At 44.4% G+C, this 21,352-nt stretch overlaps 1 protein-coding gene across 1 annotated transcript; it reads left to right on the forward strand.

Moving 5' to 3' along the window:
* The first annotated feature begins 630 nt into the window (after positions 1-630).
* On the forward strand, positions 631-20,765 carry BFSP2 (beaded filament structural protein 2). The gene is made up of 6 exons (XM_075022512.1): positions 631-1,086; positions 9,386-9,468; positions 11,378-11,534; positions 13,921-14,082; positions 18,842-18,973; positions 19,448-20,765. The coding sequence occupies exons 1-6, from the start codon at positions 631-633 to the stop codon at positions 19,925-19,927; spliced, it is 1,470 nt and encodes a 489-aa protein (XP_074878613.1). The 3' UTR covers positions 19,928-20,765.
* The last annotated feature ends 587 nt before the right edge of the window (positions 20,766-21,352 follow it).

The raw sequence follows: 21,352 nt of genomic DNA on the forward strand, positions 1-21,352 counted from the left end.
GTTAAAATCTGCTGGGTTTGGGGCAACGTGCCTTGGCCAGGTGGTGAAGCCAAAGTGCGGAGAAATCCAGAAGCTGCAGGAGGGCCGAGGGAGTGTTTGAGGCTCTGTGGCAGCGAAAGGTTGGCTCGGCTTGGCTCGGCCATGGCCCTGCTGGCTCCTCCGAAGTTTGGGCTTTGCTAACTTTAGGTAACGTCTTGCTGCAGGAGACTCTGCCTGGAGCAAGCACGGATGCGAGTGGCCAATGTATTTGTAAAGTACACCTAGATACCTGTGGGCCTAAGGATAGGAAATCATCCGGGTGCCAGCGCAGAAAACACCACTGGTATTTTAACACGTACGTTGCACTGAATCCCCGTGCCGCTGTCCCTGTAAACAGCATTGTGCTTTTCATCTGCCACATTTGCAGCAGCAGCAGCAGGGAGATTTCCCCTGAAATGGGATTGCTGACCCAGCGGCCGCCCAGACAATGTGACGGGAGCTCCCGGGCAGCACAAAGCCCCCCTTCCAGAAAGCCGTCGCACAAAGCCGAAACCCCACGGCGAGCCCCAACCTGCTGGGCTCGGCACATCCCTCCCGCCAGTGCGGGCCGAGGCGGCCGGGCTGAGCGGCAACGCTGGCTGGAGCAGCAGCATGCCCTTGCCGAGGCGCCGGTCGTCCTTCTTGGGGCAGCAGCCCTCTTCCACCGCGGCTGAGGGCTCAGGACCGCCCGGCCGCCGGGTGAGCGTCGGGGGCGGAGGGAGCCTGTTGAGACCCCCCGGCGTCTACGTGGGCACCGTCCCCACCGGCGGCGTGAGCAGCTTGGGCACCCGAGTGTCCCGCAGAGCCCTGGGCATCAGCAGCGTCTTCCTCCAGGGTCTGCGCAGCTCCTCCGCCGCCGTGCCCCTGGCCCCGGGGCTGGAGAAGGGCAGGGGCCTCTCCTACGAGAGCCTGAACGGCTGCTTGGTGGAGTACATCGAGAAGGTGCGAGCTCTCGAGCAGGTCAACCAGGAGCTGGAGGAGCACATCAGGGTCTACCTGGACAAGAAAGCAGCCAGCGTGGGCAGCTGGGGAGCGCTGCGGGAGAACTGGGAGGCGATTTACCATCAGGTGAGGGCCGGAGCGCTGTCAGCAGCGAGAGGGGGGATGGGGGGAGCTACACGAGTCATCGGCAACCCTGAGCAGCGAGGGTTGATGCTGGTGATGAACGCTGCCTGATTTCAAGGTGGAGGGTTTTAAATCTATCTTCATGATAATTAGCATTATCATTTCACAGTGTGTTGTGGAAAATGCCTATTAAGCAGGAGAATTGCCTCAGGCATCCTGCGCATGGGGGTGACTGAAATGCACCCCGAGGCGCGATAGTCTCAGCTGATTAAAATGGGTGATTTTTTTTTTTTCCTTTTTTTTTTTGTTGTTCTTAGCTGTGGTTATTACACTGAGCATCAAAATTATTAAAAGAAAACTGCTAGGACTGAATTAGTTTATCCCTCAACATGATATCATTACAAGCACGTTGTGTTTTTTTTTTTTTAATTAGCAATTCAGATTTTTACTTTATTCCCTCGTTTGCTTAATCACATTTTCAAAAGCTCTATTTATTTAAAAATAATAATTACATGGCTACAAATGAGTGACTCCTTTCCTTCCCTCTGTCACCACCCCACCAACCTGTACTCCCACCTTCTCGGTATGGCACAGGCTGCAGGTTCTCCAGCAAAGTGTTTATTGTGGGGATGCAAAATGGTGTTTGCATTGACCTCACGGACAAGAAACAGTTCATTTTGCTGACCAGTAAGACTTTGCAGGCTGATGCCCTGCTTGCAGCAAACACCGGGCTCTGTCCCCTGAGGTCTCGGCACACCTCGCGAGTCCCGGCTTCCCAACTCCCAGCCAGCGGGAGTGGACAGGAGCCCCAGGAGCCGGAGCCCGGCATCTTACACATCTCTTCCTGGCGGCACTTGTGCAGGTGCAGAAAATGCCACCGGCGGGTCTTCAGAAAGCACGAAAGGCAACTTTAAGTTCCCCGGGACAATTGTGTCTTTTACCTTGGGCTGGCCAGAGTTTTACTCTGGTGTAGGAAAGAGGGGGCATTTTTACTGTGCACTGCATTTTTAGGGCAGGTCTTCACCCAGACCCCTCCAAATGTTGCCTGAACCCTGAATGTGGCAGCATAAGCTGTTGTACAAAGATCATGTCAGCAGAAATTGCAGTTAAGCACCAACTTTTAAAGTTGTTATCTTTTTGTGTTGGTAAATGACATTGCTGCTGCTAAGCCTAAAAAGCTTCCTGAAGGGACCAGCTGCTGAAGGCACTGGGTGCTCTGACTCTGGGGTGCTTATGAAAAGCCATACCCTTGGACCTACCATCTTGCTGAGGTAGGTGGAGACTTTGAAGTGAGATGGGGGGGTTAAAGCTTTGCAGCCGCCATCGCCTGTTTTCCAGACGAGTGTCCCCTTTTGTAGTTGTAGACCTCACCCGTAAAACCTACCGGGGCTTATGGTAAAGACCAAAAAAGTAGAACCGTAGTAGATACTTTAGGAAGGACTGTTTGATTTTTCTTTATACGAAACCCCAACAGTGCAGTGCAGATGTACCTACTCAAGTAATAATTTTTCATCCAAATTGCTTTCCTTCTAACCTTCCTTTATATTGTCATCCTGTCACCTTGCCTCTACCTCCCTTTCTTATGAGTAAAGAATAGCAGGCCATAATGAAATCTAGCTTGAATATTGGGCTTTTCCTATATAGAACCAGAAAAATAAAGCTATGTGGTAATAGCATTTGCAAGTATCATAGAAAATAAGAGAAAAATTTTAGCATCATCCGTATCTATTTAACCATTAAAACACATTAGAGAATACATAAAGTTTTCCAAATTACTTCAGTTAAATCAATAAAAGAGGCATCACTTAGTGGGTTTTGACTTTCTCAGATATAATCCGAGCTGTTAGGTACAATTCTGGCTAATAGGTTTCTTCGCTTTTTTATATTAAGCATGTAACCAAAAATGAAAGTAGGACCTCACCCAGCGCAAGCACCAATTAAGTCACGCATCCTGGAGCTAATTGGCAGAAGTATGCCAGCATCAACACCGAAACTGTCACATTTATTAAAACAACATCAAAATCAGTTGCTGCAGAAATGACTGCAATCACACAAAGTCAGTACCCTCCTGCCATGACATGTCCCAGTGGGAAAAGTAAAAGGTGTTCAGGAGCGAGGCATAACAGAAATGAGAGATACCTGGCAGATACATTTCTAGATGTAATTTTTTAAAAATATATTTAGATTTTCCATAGATGTCCACATCTGCCTTAACATGACATATCCTTTTTTCAGCCTCCTGCAAAATCTGAGGATTCATTTTGATTCCTGGCCAGCCCCATGCGTTCAGCCAGGAGGGATGCCCAGCAGCTGTAAAACCCCTTGGTGCCATTCACATGAAGCAGCTGTGAAAGTTTTGGGGCAGAAAGCCACTTGAGCAGCCACCTGGTTTAATGCAAATGCCCATGATAGGAACAGTTTTTGAACAAGAAGCAGCAAAGAAAAATACACAGTTTGGGGGCGGGGATTAGACAGGAGCCCCTTCCTCTTGCCCTGCTAGTGAGAAGACAAAGATTCAGCCACATAGGACTCTCCTGGTCCCAAAATCAGGAATGTGACGGGCCCATCTCTGCAGTGGGGTAGGAGAGAGTCCAGCAGACCTGAGGTCCCATTTCCCTCCTGCTTTTCCTGGGATGTGCTCCAGCAGCCCAAATTTCAGGTAGTTGTCCTCCCAGCAATAACAACTGGGTGCCAGCCTTTTGCCCAAACACAAAGCTAGGGGGAAAAAAGTGGCAACAAGTGCCTCAATGATACGAGTGGAGGGTACCTCTGGGGAAAAAAACACTCATGTTTCATTGCAGTTGTTGGACCTACGACTGCAGCAGGGGATCACTGACAGAAGCTGAATGGTGGGAAGACACTATCCAGCTCACAGCCTTAATTATCTGCCTGGGGAGCTGGTTTTTAGCAGAGCAGGTAGGCACACACTAATTGGGGCAGGCGCAAAATGGGAGGATTTTTGCAGGAAATGAGGGAAATGAGGAATCCTTGTGGAGAGGAATTCCTGTGACAGAAGTACACATTCATCTCATTTTACCCTAGGCATACTCCTTTTCTCCGGGCTTCATCCTGGTTTTCTTGTGGAAAATTCTCTCTCTAATCAAATGTGTCTCTTCTACAGACCAAGAGGTTGTTTGTAAAGGCAATTCCTCCCAGCGAGCAGGGCAGCACCTGGGAAAAGTGGACGCTTGAAATAATCTCAGAGAGTTTAGACAGAGGAGAGGGTAGCTCAGCCTCTGTGACTGTTCAATTACGGCTGCGTGAGAGACACAGAGATTTATTTTGTCTTTGAGATGGCACATAGCGCAGTTCAGATCACAGGAGTAAACATAAAGCAGAAGAAGAAATCAACATCCTGCACCAATTTTACCACTGCTGTGACTCCTGTGCATGGTTGGGAGCATTTGAAAGATCACCAGAGTTTTTCTTTAGAGATACTTTTATTTGCACCGGCCTTACTGTCAGCATTTACTCAGTGTTAGTATTAAGCCTGGAGAATATACGGGACTGAGACCCTGAGGAATCGCCGCATTTGGACTCACACCCAGTAATTTATTTGCCGCGGGGCCAGGAGAGCCGCTGAGTATTCCCTGTAATACACTCTGACGGAGCACAGTGCGTGATCAGTGTCTGCAAATGGGTGAAATAGCATTCTGCTGCTATATGGGGGCACAACAAATTCCCGCAAAATGGCACAGAGCTTGGTCAACCACCGTACAGAGGATGGCAATAAATTAGTTTTAATTATCTTCTCTCAGCCACCTCCAACAGCGTAACCTTGGACTACCTTCACATACAGCTGTGAGGTGGGGTGAGATTTCTCCTTGTGCTTAGGCAACATTACAGTTTTTACGGATTGTTTCTGTAGGAGGTATCTCCTGCTTTGAGAACGAGGTATTCTTTGATGCAGTCCCATTCCCTTATAAAGCATTCGATGTACAGATGAAGTCATGCTTTCCTGGATGCAGCAGGAACCAGCAAAGGACCCATCAATGTTCCCAGCCTCTCTCCAGGTATTACCTTTCCCGAGGGGATGCAACAAATGCCATTCTTGCTGCCTTTGAGTTTTCCTTCCTCAGGAAAGCATGACCAAAAGCGTTACGAGTTTACTGCTTGGCACCCAAGCAGCAGGCACTGGGCTCCATGCTTTGAGCTGGCTTTAGCTGTGAATTGCAATGTGTTGGAGGCAATGGGCTGATATCAACCATTTCTTTCTCTGTGCGGAAGGAAAGACTAGACCAGCATCTTCTGGTCTTTCTCCATGGAGGCATCATTTGCTTTAACTGAAGTGAACTTAAAAGCCAGATAATTTTCCATTACATGAATAATTAAACCATGAGATTCATTATCACAGGCCACACCTGAGGCCACAAATTTAGCAGCATTCACAAAGGATTTAGGCATTTGTAAGAGTAGCAAAACTGTACAAAGCTATCGATAAAGCATAGCTAAGAACTTGAAAGGCGTAGTAAATCTTGCAGTGCCAAACTTGATCAGATCTCTGTTAAAAATCAAAAGTAGCCAGTCACCAGGGATAAGTTCTCCTTGTAAGTGCCTGTATCACATCCCACTTTATCGAGGCCGGACTCTGCAAACTCCCTTGAAGCAGCTGGTTTTCCTTGCTGCCAGTCATAACCCAGTAAACGGACTAGTACATTGATGCAGATTTTGATAAGATTTTTTTCTGCTAAAAATTAAAATGGTGTTTTCACATCCATAAAATCACAGTGAAATCAAAGACAATTGTTGCTGCTTTCTAGTTAAGATGTTTTATACCACAAATATTCAGCGATAATTCAAGAGCTGAAAAAAAATCCTGTTCAAAAGGTGTATGTGCGTCACAGGTGCACATGTTGAAAGACAATATGTGACTTAAAGGAGCTATTATTAGTAATAATATTTGCATTTTGATAACACTTCCCATCTTTGCTGTTTAAATGCCACATGAGCATCAGTGAATTAAGCCTCCCAGAAGCCCTGCGAGTCAGGACAGCATTGCCTTCTGCTTTACAAGCAGAGGAGGCAATATCTGAGTGCTTGTGGCATCATGAGCCCTCTCGTTTCCAATGCACATGAAGAAGGGTGTTTCCTAAACTGCTGCATCATGCATTTTAGTACATGTGTCAGCAAAGTGGCTATGAATCTGCCTCACTAATGCTGCGTGTTTGCACCCAGCTGTTGATTATTAGGAGAATTAAATCAAACAGAAGAGCCACTAGATGGAAGTCTTGCATCTCTTCTCCTCAAGCCTAGAAAAGGGCTTTCATAGCTCATGCAAATCAGGGAGAAGTTTTCAGGAAACCTGGTTTCTACGTAGAAGCTACCATGTAATTATTTAACCTTCAGGTTTGCTGTTGGATGTAAAGCGCATACAGCTCATTTCCAGGAGAGCTGCAAGGCTAATGCCTGCTGGCTCCCACTGCAACACTCATCCCTGAAGCCTTCCGAACATCAGATTTTTTTATACCGTTTTTGCTTGCATGGCACAGTTCAGGTTTGTGTGCAGTTTTGGAAAGCCTCAGACTTTTTCACTGAATGTTTGGCATTAGCTGCCGGTCTGTGAAGGGAGGAGTCGGGTATTAACCGAGTCCTCAGGGGTACCAGGGCTCTGGTAGGGACATCCACTTGTGGGGCAGGTAATAAGCCACCTCAAATGCTTCAATAAAGGCACAAGATTACTACTGAAAAGCACTTTTAAAACCCAGTTTTCCACTGCATAGAGGCAGAAATCCAGGCAGCGGAAAATCACCAGCTATTCCCTGCTGCTTCTTTCAATGCAGCCCAAAAGCCATTTTACACTGGATTCAGCCTCTAAACTTAGCCATTAACATACCTCTGAGTGACACTGTGCAGCTCACAGGACTTAGTGTTACTTTTGCTCGTGGGATCTTTCCAATTCCCTTAAAGACATTCATTTTCATCAGACTTTAGGTCAGATATTGGAACTGCATGGGCTCACTGCCGGCGTCAAATGGGCTTGTTTTGACAGGGCAGGGCAAATCACAGGGCAGCGCTTCTGCTCCCTGATTTGAGTCAGGAAAAAAAATAAAAGCTTCTCTGAAGATCCATACATGTATCAGTTGGCAGGACGACAAAATAACTTCTGCAGGAAAAAAGAAAAGGAAAAAAAAAAGAAGAAAAAAACCCCAGACAACCAAAAATTCAGAGTTTGGGGCAAAGAACTGCCTTTACCTCCATGCTGCTGCCATGTAAAAACTAAATGTCTTTTCTCCATCTTTCAGGAGAAACTCAGGTCTCCTGGTGCAAGGGGACCTGAGGACGGCAGAGCAGCATGTCCCCAAAGTCCCGGCTCTGCAAAAGGGACAACCCAGGGGCTGAGGAGTTAGGCCAGTGCTGGTAAAGTAGGGTTGCAAAAAAGCAGGGAGAAGGAAATAAGGGGTTGAACAATGAAGAAGAGCCAGTTCTGTGTGCAAGAGAGCACATAAAAGAGGTACCCTCTCTTTGCCCACACCTACGGCTTTCCTAACATCTCGGACTCCTATGCATTCGCTGTGCTCTCAGATTTTCTCATGCCAAAACTGGGATTTTTTACCCAGTGGCAGTATTCACAGGACCTCTCTCCTCTGTCTAGGTGCTATTTTCATGAAATGTGTTGGAACTGCATGTGTCTGAGATGGCCTATCCCTCTATCGTATCAGTTGGAATTGGCCAAGAAATCCCAGTTATTAAAGAAAAATTCATGCAATGGCATGAACTCTGTTTCCTTTGGAAGCCAAGCCCCGAGCTTGCACTGGCAGGAATGGAGATCCAGCCCCAGGCTTCCAGCCACAGCCACCTTCCCTTTTTGCTCCTAACAGTAGGTGAGAAGTAAGCAAACCGCTTATTTTTTTAACTCTCATGCCTCCTCAGACTTAAAAGACGCAGAGTGCTTTTAACTTCATGATCCACTATGGACTTCTCAGTGCGGGGAATAGGTTATTCCTCCAGATCTCTCCTTATCAGATGCCTTCACATATTTCATGTTTGTTCAAGCATCTGTAAGACATTGGGAGAAGTAAGCTGCTTTTCGTGAGGATGAGTGTTAATTACCACATAGAAATGCTTCAGCCTTGCATGTCCACCTCCACCCCATCCCCAAGCAGCAGGCCAAGGAGCAGGTAGGACCATTCTAAGGCAACAATCCCACTTGCGGTACTTGAGATAACTTGTCCAGACGAAGCCTCGATGCCTCCACATTGCATGGCCTGTTTCACCTCCGGGGAGCAGAGTGCTTCGGGGGATTTGCAGTCTCATTTAGTGGCAGACTTAATTATCTAAAGAAAGATTTCTGCTTCAAGAACTCTCCTGGCCCGCTTAAAAAGCTGCTCTTATTCACGTGGTTGTTTAGTTTCAACTGCAAATCTCTTGAAAAAGACCAAAGAGGTGTTCAGCTTAGCTCCTCCAGAGTGGTGGCATGGACCCCAGCGTGGCTGGAGCCCCCAGACAGTTATTTGCAGAGATGATTGCTCTAATGCTGGTACCAAATTCAGCATATCTTCGGTCACCTCCATAGCTCCATGCACGTGTGAGTCCAGGGCAGGCAGTGGTCGTCTTTTACCTTTCTATCATTTTTTATAACCCTTTTGAATCAGAACAAGCTGCTATGTCACAAGCCTTTCAGGTTTGCTCACCCCTCAAGTGCCTCCTGGGCATTAAAGATCCCCCCCGAGCCCTAGCAATGATACCACAGTCTTATTTGCACAATCTTTCCAAAGCATTTCACATTCAATATAATAATCTTTGAAGACTGCCTGCTTCTCAGGTCTCATATCTATCGCAAGAGCTTACAGGATCCCATCAGAGAAGAAAAACGACGCTCTGGGAGCTGAGGACGGCTCGCAGGCAGCATGAGCAACAAGTATTCCTTGGCTCACTGAAGAGGACGACCCTGAAGAGGACTGCTGATATGGGAAGTAGAATAGGAACTGCATAAGTGCTACTTAAACTGTATCTAGAAAATATAAGCGGGACTTAAATGATGAACGTACCTTGCGCACGGTAACAAATTTTGCCCCTCGCGACCAGCTGATGATCAGAATAAAAGTGTTTCCACACGAAGATGAAAGCTTAGGAGCAATGAACAGTTTGATGACAAATTACAGCCTATTTGCAGAGAATTTGTGAATTTATATGTACAAACTTAATTGATTAAATTATCTGGAATGAGTTACTTGAACAGCCCTAGGCTAAAGGATTATTTTCAGCATCAAAACTATACATCTGCTTAAGGCACGTGTATGGTGCACATAGCTAATATGCTGAAGCTCTTCATTGCTTGAGCTCTGTTGTCTCTTTCTCCTAGGTGGGCGAAGCAGTCCTTGAAAATGCTCGTCTTATGCTGCACACCGAGAACATTCAAGCCTGTGCTGAAGACTTTAAAGACAGGTAGTCTCGTGGTGGCACCTAGCTGGCCACGTTCTTTGAAACTTTGCCTTGGCAAACGCTTACTCTATAGGGGAGTAATGCCTAGTGAGTAGAACAGGCTCGTTCGTTTAAGTTGAATATTCAACCACCTGACTTGGGAGGGGGTTGGTAACAGTAAAATAATTACTATGCTAACAATGTTTTGGAAGATTTTGAAGATTTATAGTAACAAAAATGTGCACTAGCAAAATTACTTAAGCTATTCTTTGCTAGACGAACAATGATCTCTTACTGAGAGATCAGTATTCATTCAAATTTGGGTTGACATTTTATAAAGGCAAACTTCCATGTGGTTTTTAGTTTTAATTTTCAGTACCTCACAAGTGGTTTTGGAAGTAACAATCATTCTGCTGCAGCAGCTGGAAAGGTAAAACTGCACCACGACAAACATCAGCGTGGAAACGTTAGATAAGAAAACAGAAATGGGCTGCACTGATTTTCTTTGTCTTTACTGAGAGAAATGAATAGTAAAAGATGATCTTAAATACTGGCAAGCAAACTACTTTTTAAACATCTTTCTGTTTGCAAAGCTCTTTAAATTTTACTCAGGAGATGTGATCCTTCTAGCTTTTACTCATAATGGACTCATTCATTTACGAGTAGTTTTTTGCAGAACCTGACACACAAACCTTATTTCAAACTAATTGATATTTATTTGCTATGATTTTTATCATCCCTTAAATTTCTGTCTCTTTCTCTGGTATTATTTTATTTATTCATATCAAAAAGTGTGTTAATCATGTTCTTAGGTTTGCCTTTTATTTCAGAAAGGTACAATTCTGAGATACTCATTTTATGGCTTTACGTCCAGCAAGCCATGCTCATATTTTAAGTAGTTTTAAAAAAATATTTTTTAAAAGTGTCAGCTGACTTGGAAAAGCAGTCTGCCTAACAGAAACAATGTCAAATCAATCCACTGCATAGTAAAAGCTCCTCATTCTCACTGGGACCAGCTGCCACTTTCCCAAGCTATTGAACTCCCAGCAACGAAAGTGACTCTCAAGGGGCAGAGTGCAGGACTTTTTTATGAAGCTGGCTCCTGTTTAACCTGCCAGCCCCCTTGTCTGACCTCCCTGGCCACCAGGTCCCCAGGTTGGATGGGTTTGACACAAAAGCCTCCCACCCGAGAAGATTCGCCATGCCACTCAGCCACATTTTCAGTGGAAAGCCTAAAATGAAAAGGTACAGACAAGAGCGATGCAGCAAGCAGTGCTGTGGAATAGTAACTGCCTGCCACAATTTTACCTACCGTTGCAGCCATGGTTTAGAAACGAGCCATTTTCTGTAACAGCGATTCTAGTTGACAAACCAAGCACTCAGATTTCCTCTTTATTTTGATACTACTGGGATTTGGCCTTAAGGAGGGGCTGGGACCCTGGAACATAGACCAGACTTCCATCAGCGTGTCCGTTAATAAAAATCATGCTCGATGCACGCGTGTTTTCTTTAACCATTGCTCTGAAAAGTTTTTATGTAAATGAATGAGGAGTTATTCTCATTGTACAGCCAAGCAAACAGAGAAAAAGCCCCCCCCATAGTCATACTGTATATAAATACCAGATCTAGCAAGACACCACGTGCCTCTCCATGCTTATTCAGGAATCCCATAAGGCCGATAACCACCACAGTTAGCGCAGACTGCTAACTTGGCCGGTTTTATTACACTCAGAGGTAATGACAGGGTACTTCAGGCAGTTAAATTCAAGTACAGTGAGACAAGGTGAGAGCAAAGTATCTCTTCTGTGTTTCTGTGCGTCTGTCTGGGACACATGAGCTAATTAGCACAATGGTGTCATTTTAAAAAAAATGCAGGTTTTTCTTGCTGAGCTGTGCTGTATTAAGGTTTAGTTTGGTTTTTTTTTCTTTGCAGGTATGAAAATGAGCAGCCATTCAGAAAAGCAGTGGAAGATGAAATTAATTCCCTGTATAAAGTGATTGATGATGCTAATTTAACTAAAATGGATCTGGAGAGTCAGATAGAGAGCATGAAAGAAGAACTAACTCTGCTGTCAAAGAATCACGAAGAAGTAAGTCCAGACTCGGGACACTGCAAAGCCCATGTGTGCCTGTTTCATCTGGCTAGTATTGTACATCTAGCACAAAGCAAGCACTAAAAACCTCCGCCTGTCATGTCTGGCTGGAGGGATTCTCCTGAAACCCCCTCCTATTTCTCTCTTCTCTGTTAACTTAAAGCACTAAACTCTGAGGCGTGATCAAATTACTTAAATTTAAGCTTTAACTCTTTCTCATCTGATAAATATGACATGGAAGAGATGTCATCATTTCTTGCTAGACACCGCATGATGGTGACGGGGTTGCACAGTCACGCATATGGGCATCTCAACAGTGAGGTCTGATTCTCAGACAGAGATGTAAAGAGAAAATGCATGTGCAGCTCCAGGCCTGCCACACTAATGCTGAGCATTAACCAGGTTCTTCCAAAAATACCCTGCTTGGCTTACCAAGCTGCACAGTTCACAAAACTGAGTCTCTCCTGAACAATACCACCACTGAAGCAAGCCACAGGGACAGGCAGCTAGAAGGGAAGCCCATTACTAGCCAATTTTGCAATACTTCCCCTCTTTCTCATTACATTCACCAGCACTACTTGCATGAAGATGGTTTATTCCCTTCAGCAGGATCAGACCCAAATCAGCACGTTTACTGATGGGGGCTCAAATATGGAGCTACTACTAATCCCACATTAGGCACAGCAAGCAATTGCGCTGATGCCTCAAAGGTAAAGGAGACTTTGAAGTGAGATGGCCCACGGAAGTGAGGCTCTATCCTACCTTACATTTCTTACGTGTTATTTCTCCAACCACAGGATTTCAGCAACATTGGCAGGCATATGGAGACTTGGCTTGCCAAGCTGAGGTTGCTTCATCCCCTCCCTGCTTTCATGAATCTAATCCCAAGGCTGGCATTTTGCAGAAAACAGTCAGTGGCTTCAGCACCACTGCACAGCATGAGAAAGATGGAAGTCCTTTTAGATAAGAGGGAAAACAGAAAATTGACAGAAATACACAAGATCCCCTTTAAGCCTCTGGGTATTGCAATGATTGCTGTGAAACCAGAAAAGCTGGCACTGATGCTGTTCTCTGCCCATCTATACGGCATAAGGAGAACAACTCCTTTCCAACAGCCTCTCTCGCTCTGCATTTAGCCAGTGAGGAGCCCTTGCAGGGTGGAAGGATGCTCCTTTCTTTACCCATTGGGAGTACCTGAGCACTCGCAGAACCACCTCAGCACAGATCTGGTTTTCTCATGGCAGCAGCACCAGGGGAAGCTTCTCAAGAGAAGCCACAGAATAAAGGCTGGAAGCAACTATTGCAATTACTCCAGCTGAGCTCTGGCACAATAAAGTCCCAAGGACTTCCCTGAACTAATTCAAACCTTTCTTTCCTCCAGTGCCCCCACACAGAAATCCATGTCGAGTCCTTTTGAAGCTTTTGTGCACTTGGAGTGGGCACATTTTGAGGCTTTCATCCTTGCAGGTTCAGAAATCACGTAATTCCCATCCACTCCCAGTATGGTCAGGGGTCATTGCTTACACACACAATTCCCAGATGCTTTTACACTACTTCTATTGCTTAGGCCAATAGCACATATAAACAGGTTGATGTAAAAGGATTGTGGTGCCAGACAGTTCAGATACATGCACAAATCTCATTTATTCATGTGTTCCTGGACACAATGTACAACCAATGGGCTACCTCTAAGTGTGCAATTCTGGACACACTAACTCTCTACTGCTTACATGTTTTTGGAGCCCATATATGTAAAGAAGGAACAGAGTGCTGTCACAGAGAAGGAGAGTGCTCTTCATCTAACAACATGCACACGCATAAAAGCACACATGTGGCTCACGCAAGCTGCGAGGCTGCAGAGCTCCTGCTGTTTTGCACAGCTCCTTGTCTCTCCCAGTAGATCCATGCCGACATTACTGCATGGTGCAGCACAGAGGGAAGAGCAGGGTTTGATTTGCTGTAAGCTGTTCATTCCTTGACCCAAAGTCCACACTGCAGCTTTACTGACAATATAGCTGTGGTGGGTTTGGGTCCCGGGTGCGCAGCGTATCAAGCTCTGACTGCTGGAGAAACTTGCCACTGTGGGAGGGCTGCTCCAGGCAGTGCCTTGGTGCAGGGCTTCAGTCTCCTTCCACCAAGGGGAAAACCACTTCCAGTACCCCAGATCTGCAGCAAGACTCCCCATGCAGAAGCAAGGCAAATCCACATCTGAAAAAGAAACCTTCCAGTGCACTAAATCATTAATGTAGACTCACCTTTCGGGACCAAATTTAATTATTCTCCCAGTGTTTGTGGCACTGAAAGAGCTCTTCCTTGAGCCTCTCTGAAGCTACCGTTCAATTGTCCAGTTCACCTTCTTTTATGTCTGTTATTTTTGTTCAAGGATGTGAAGGTATTATACAAGCAGCTTGCTGGATCTCAGGTGGAAGAACTTGATGTTCCCCTGGGAAGTGGCCTGGACGACATACTGGAAAAAATCAGAATCCACTGGGAGAGAGACATTGAAAAGAATCGCGCTGAGACCGGTGCCCTGCTCCGTACCAAGGTAGGCACTCTATAACCCACTCCAACATTACAGGATTTGAAAAAAACCACAAAATCTGTCTGATACTCTGCAGTAACTTTGAGGGTTGGGTGTTTGGTTTTTTTCTTGCAACAAAAAAAGATGGTAAAAATCTAAAGGATTTTGGTCTAAGTCCATGGGAAAATACACTTATAAATATCAGTGGCTTTCTTGGGATGCACAGAGTTAAGCAGCAGTGGAAATAGCCCTGCTGATATCACAGGTATCTGTGGGAGCCTTCTAAGGGCTCTGAAATGTTGGCTAAGAAAAACAGATGTAATCAGCTGATACCTTCTGTGTAGGATAAGCCACAGTTGTTATACCCTTCTTACTAGGGCCGTTCCTCCACTGAACAATTTACAAGGGTCTATAAATCAAAAGGGCAAAACACATTGCTCTACACTAATTATGCAGCTACAGACTCCTTGCGGGTTTCTCCTTGAAATTGTTTCCTTTGGCAGCAGTGGGAAAACTGGATATTAACTTAGAAATGAAAAGTGATGATAATAGCCATTCCCTTTAAAATGGGGAATGGCTATTGTGTCCTTTCCCAATGCTGAGTCCGAAACAGCCTTTTAATGAAGCTTTTTCTCTGTCATGACGGATCACTTATTTTCCAAAGTGGCTGGCTGAAGTAAGTATTTTTGCAGAGCTGAAGCATTAAGTTCAGTGGACAATCCTATATGTTAGTAGCCATTTCATTCCAAGTTGGCTATTACAGCAGAGCATGGCGCAGCAAATCATAACTTCAGCTGTGCTATAGAAATATTTAGCAAAAATAGCACCCCCGCACCCGTTCCATGGTACAGAGCTGCCGTGAGAAGAGTAGGGGGTAGTGAAGGCAAACAGCAAGAAAAAGAGCAAGAAATATGTTTGCAAAGATATATGCAAGCTCTGAGTAGGTGTTTATTTTGAAAATAAAGAAGAAAAATCCTGTGACAACAGTGATACCAAAGGTGCTAGGCAATGTACAAGAAGCTAACCAGAGGAGTTTATCCCAGAGGTCCCATCAAGTTTGTGAGCATGCCAAACTGTTTACTAAGCAAAGTTTTCATAAGGCTGGTCTGCAGGGGCCTGATCTTCAGCTGATACAGCCCAAAGAAAGTCAGTGACACAGTAATAAACTATATGAGCCCGGAGAGTGCCTGCATACAAAGCATATGCAGCCTTGGAAAGCCAGAGCATCCTCAGTAGACTCCTAAGCTTTTCTCAGAAAAATCTCTTCCTGACCCACTGCCAGGTTTCAGCAAAATGAGCATTACTCTGATGGCACCAAATTCTTCAGTGTCCTCACTTTCCTGTCCTGTTCGTTCTGCCTCCTCCTGCGCAAACACACCCTCACAACTTTTTTCTTCCTATTTCTTTCATACCTTCACTGTCTGGTCTTTCAGCTGCTCAGAGGTATCATTTGGGGAGAAAACCGCCAGCTCATACTAGATTGATCATTGGATCCCACTATCATATCTGACACCTAATCCCTCCCTACTTGGCCATCTTAGTCTAAGCTTTTACTAGTTTAAGTTATTCCTGTTTTGGTTTGGTTTTTTAACAGGAGGAGGAATCAGAATATCACAGATTTCTGGAAAGATCAGTTCGGGTTCTAAGCAGTTTCTGGTATGACATTCTAGGGGGTTTTGTCCCCAGATACACCTCTCATTACACCCAGATGATGCAGTTTTGTATCTCATACAGTTTTGTATCATCTCACACAGATCTATTCAGATTATTACTATTTATACAGATAACAAGACTTCAGCTTTTTTTCCAACTAAGCTTGTGGACTTACATCATCTTATGTGGCTAAGTTGCACCACTTAGTTATCCACGCTCTGAAAAATTTGCCCTTACTCTTTCGTGACTTCAGAGGAGGAAGAGCACTTCCCTCCTCTCCTTTGCTCTTCATTACTAGTTTCTTCAGTCTCTCTCCATGAGGTTTTCCTGGGTCCCTAGTATTTTAATTTCCTTTCTCTGTACCCACTTTCTGGCGTAGCTGTGACCAGGTGAGCCCAAGGTATTTCAATTGGTGGCCTAGCACTGACTTAGATGTCAGGGCAGAATTTTTGTTATTTTTCTGACTAATTCGCTTGCCTCATTTGCTTTGTCTTCTGACTAGACTTGCAGTCTTGGCTAGATTTTTTCATGGGTATTCAGGCACCAAAACATATGGATTTACATTCATACTTAACGGGGTTTCACATGGGACTTTTTTAGATGAGTAAGTAACCTCAAAACTCGAGTCCATTGGTTTGACCTCTGCACTTTTTGTCCATAATGCTCAAAACCTTTCCCTGAATTGACACAAGTGATTTAAACCCTTGTAAGGCATGCAAGCTGTTTAATGTTTTCCACTGACAAATGCTTCATTTAATGATGTGGTGCTGTTCACTCACGTAGTTTGATTCCACACATCCACCCCTGCTCATTGCTAGTCTGTATTGTGTTCTGCCATCCCTAAATCCTTCTCGTTCATGATTCATCCCCATGGCAGTAAAACTTGAGGCATCAAGCTGATAAGCTTCCGCCATAATGGAACTAGACTTTAATCCTCCTCTTCATGTCCTGTCTCTTGACCAGCTGTTGATCCATGGTGATGCTCTGCCCAGAGGAGACGATTACACAGCTTCCTCTGTCGTCCCCTATGCTAGATCTTGTACAAGGTTTTGAAAAGTCTTGTGAATGATGTAAATTGTTTCTCCCTTCTTTGCTAACACGTTCCCAGAACTCTTAAGAGCTTATCAAAGCCACTTTCCTTCTGCAGCTATCACGCTGATCAGACCCTGGATGTTGGTGTACTACCCCTAATCATCCTTTAATTATCTTGATTCCATGCAAAACAGACTAATGAGAGATTCTGCACTCTTGCACAATGCCTGCCTCAGAGCTGTACAGATGTGCTTGAAGTCCACACAAAATGATAGAGATTCTGGAGGATGATTTCATCTCCCCCCTCCATTAATCCAGCTGTTTGTGGACACCACAATTCAGTATAGCCTTTCCCTTCTGGAGCATCTCTGGAATGGGAAGAGCAGAGCCCCCAGAAAACACAAATTGCCTAGCGAAGAGGGCACAAAGACTATGCCTGCACTTCTCTACAGAAGGAACCCCGAAGCTGAGGCCAAGTGTCATGCCCAGCAGCACCCTCCACAGGGACTCTTGGGGCGACTCAGCTGGTAATCCTAGGAGGATGGGGAAACATTGTGTGTACCAAAAGCTTTTGAGCTCATTCAGTATGTGCTTACTTGCTGTGTCCTCCTCAGTATTTAGGGTCTGATGTGGCCACCTCCATCCACTCCATCTGCCTGTTCCATCATTCACATCACTAATGTTGGGTAGCTGTGACAACTTAGGGTAACTCCTGGATGAGTTTCAGCATCACCTGTGGTGAGGGCAAGTTGGATGTATATGTAGCATTTGGGCCACCAGCAGGGTAAATGTGAATGAGAGATGCCAGGCTTCAGGCAATGGGTGTAGGCTATAACTATAGATGCAAAGGCACCCTCTCTGCCCTATGCATCTTTTAAAAAGAGGCATTCATAGTCCTTATACCATAATAATGTGCAGACTACACTCTCAATGCAACTTAGGAGATACACATTACTCCAGAGTGGCAGGTCCATGAGCACTAGGCTGGGTTCACCAGGACTAGTGAGGTAGGATTATGTCTCTCTGAAGCACAAGCCCCTATAAAGTACTTCTGAAAAATACAGGTTCCGTGCAATTTGCTGGAAAGGAGGGTTTTGACGTTTGGATTGAATTTCAGCCCTCTGCAACGCAGGTTCCTAAATCCTAAGTTCTGTCTGAGACTTAACTGGCACTTAAATGACCTTTTGCTCCTTAGATGATTTCATTCGCAATGACCAAGGTGTGAGGTTCACATGATGGTACCAAAAAAAAATTATAGAAATAATTTCTGGTGCATTGTCCCAGATTTTTTTTAAATTTAATCTTACTTTTAAAATGAAAGAACGCATAATGAGAAAAACAGGACAGGGTCAAGATGAATTTTCAGAGTGGAATGGAAGTATTTTGCATAGTTTAACTTTAGCATCAACCAGAAGAAATGTAGGTTTTGACTGAAGAACTGTATTTGCTAGAGAGCCCAGAGCGCTGGATTGAAAACCTTGATCTCAGCCTTCATTAAAAAGTATAGAAATTTTATTTTTACTAAGGTACCTTCTTCTTCACCTATTTTCAAGGAGCCTGAACTAAACACATATAAAAACCCACAAGCAACAAGACCAGGAAATTGCATGAGAATATCTTAATTCAATTAACAGAAGTTATTTTTCTGACCTCTGTGATATGACTTGCTCTCTGATGCATAGAATCCAACGTGAAAAATCATGGTGTGAATACTTCCGAAATCCAATAGACTAAGTGAAAACACTTAACTTCTAAAAAAATACTATAGTAGAGCTACAAAATGAAAAATTACGGCAACATTTTCTTTTTATACGTAATTTTAAATGTACTAGTTTGAATGCTGGACAGCCTTTGTTGACATAGCTAAAATATATACACTTATCTGTACAAGCCACTTTACAGTAAATGCATAGAAAATATGATAATTTTGACACTAGGAAATATCCAGAATTGTTCAACTGGGGGATTTAATATACAAGAATCAAACTTAAAGTCAGAATTGCCACAAACTGTGAAAATATTAAGTGTCAGTTTCGTATGTAAGGAAACAAAAACATCATTTGAGTAGGCTGAGATGACAGTCGCAATCTTTTATCAGCAACAGGCTGAAACGACGGCTACCGTGCGAACCCAGGAGGAAGAGCTGGTGGAGGGCCTGAGAACTGAGTTCCATGAAACTGCCTGCAAAATACAGAGCTTGCAAGCAGAAACTGAATCTCTGAGAACCTTGGTAAGTAACGCTGGGTTTTCAATGGCTATATTTGGTGCAAATTCAACATGCCTTCTGAGGAAAACATTCCCATCTTGGGATGCAGACTTGAGAATAAATCCCATTTTCCAGCAGATACTGTTTCCAGACGTTTCTGGGCTCTTCTTTATTGATGTGGTGCACCTAGTGTACCACATTTGACAACCGGGGCCAAATTGCAATCTTCAGTGCCTTCATACTCAATGATAATTTCACCGAGATTGCTGGGTGGGTAGTACTTGACAATGTGAAGAATATCTCCACCTTGTAACCAAAGTAGTTCAACCTTTGTAATGATAATACACATTTTTCAAAGTACCTAAAGGAAGGAATTCTCAAAATATTACATCTCCACTTAAGCATATTCAATAGAGATATTGGCCAAACCTGAATAAAAAATCACTATGAAGCATATGAAAACTGACTGGTTTAATGTCTGCTGTCCTGCCCTTACAGAAGAGGGGTCTGGAGAACTCTTTATATGACGCCAAGCACTGGCACGACATCGAACTGCAGAACCTAGGCTCTGTCATTTCCAAGCTGGAGGCAGAGATGGGAGAAATCAAAGTAGAAACCGAGCAGCAGCAGCGGGATCGTGAAAATCTGCTGACCAGCAAACAGCAGCTGGAGAAAGACATTGCTGCATATCACTGCCTTCTGGATGGAGAACAAAGCAGGTACTTGTCCTTAAAAGCAAGTGTGCCACAAGGATGGCGAACATGTGCTCCCCGGGAAGGGCTTGTGAGGTTGCTGGAAGCAGGAAGACTAGGGTGGTTCTCGTGTTTCATAAGGCTGGGTGGTAGAAGGCAAGGTTTGGAGAAGCTGACAAAGGGGAAGAATACCCCAAATCCAGTCATGCAGAGATTCCCAATGCGTTGGAGACGGGTGGTTTCCAGCACTGCCGAGCAAGAACGAGGTTTAGGAATACACCAGTAGGTCTATGAGTTTCACTTCCCTGGAGATTTGAGGTGTGAGATTAAAAAGCTGCTACGGCATCTGGGGGCTACAGTAGTGGCTGCAAAGGAGCTGTGGTGGTGTTTCTTGCCTGGGGTGCATTATGCCTTCCCTCTTCCTCCTACTACACAGTCCAAATATTAAATCTGTGATCCTGGGGAAGCTCCATTACTAAGAACACAAGTTCTCCCCAAAGTCCAAGGGCTCATAACATTTGTCCTCTGGGAATAACCTGTGAATGCCTTTACAGTGGCTGGGTTGTTTGGTTGGGCTTTTTTAAGATCCTTAACCACCATCAGTCATGGAACCTCTGAGAATCTGATCCACAGATTACGACTTACTCTTCTGCTCAGGTCAGGGAGAAATTTTTTTATAATTGGATCCTGCTGAAGTTGATGAGATTTCACCAGCTGAACTGAGCATAGTACTTGGTTCAGCAATTTTCCTATTTGTAGTAATGACCAATTTTTTAAATTTTTTTTTTTACTTTCAGCTGATTATGAAACTTCCAGCCCACAGAAGACCATTGCCATTAAAGCAAAAGAAGATGTCACTGCCAATTATATTCGTGGAAGCTGAAAACCCATCAAAGCAGCCTGCTTTATTCAGTTTGATTCAACAATCGAAGTAGGTTGTAGCTTGAACAACTTTATTAGACCCTCCTCATGCAATTGCTTTGCTTACAGATTTCAATTTACTCATGTTGTTAAATTATAATAAAAATAAAGAATATCAGGGTTCTCGTTTGACTTTTTTTTTCATTCCAGTATTTTTCCTGATAGCTGAAGGGGGTTGGGTTAAGAACGTAGGCCCACTATGTTCCATAAGCCCATAGGCTTCCACTTCCCAGCAAGTACACTCTTTATAGTACAAATACATCAAGACTGAACTACGCCTCCACTGTGCACACAGCATCCATGTGGAAATGGCAAGCACTCTGGTGTGTCACAAGACCATCAGCTCACTAGGGTGAAATCTAATTCGAGTAACACTGAAGCGGTTCAAGTGTGCTATTAACTCCATGCGATCAATTCTGCAATAGGTAAGCCAGCATAAGCACTAATGCAAGCATCCCAGCAGTACTTTTAATAAACATGTTTTTAACTCTAGACTAAACTTCTGGAAAAGTTGAAGGTGCAGGAAAGCGACAGCAGTTCTGTCTGCGGTCCAGGTCACATCCTTTTACTGTATACTGAGAGTCCTAGCCAGGGTGTCAGCTTGTGCAAATGTGATACTTTTTGATATATGGGTATATTTTTATATTTGTTTTTATATGCTTGGCTTGCTTTTGATATCAACACCCCTTAATGCAGGTTGGCCAAACTTCTTTTGAACAGGCATCCGCATAGCATCAACACGTGAGTGACCCTAGGTAGTTTCTCTTATTTTGGTGTTATCATGACGAAA

This window comes from Buteo buteo, chromosome 2 (genome assembly GCF_964188355.1).
Source record: "Buteo buteo chromosome 2, bButBut1.hap1.1, whole genome shotgun sequence".
NCBI classification, from domain to species: domain Eukaryota; kingdom Metazoa; phylum Chordata; class Aves; order Accipitriformes; family Accipitridae; genus Buteo; species Buteo buteo.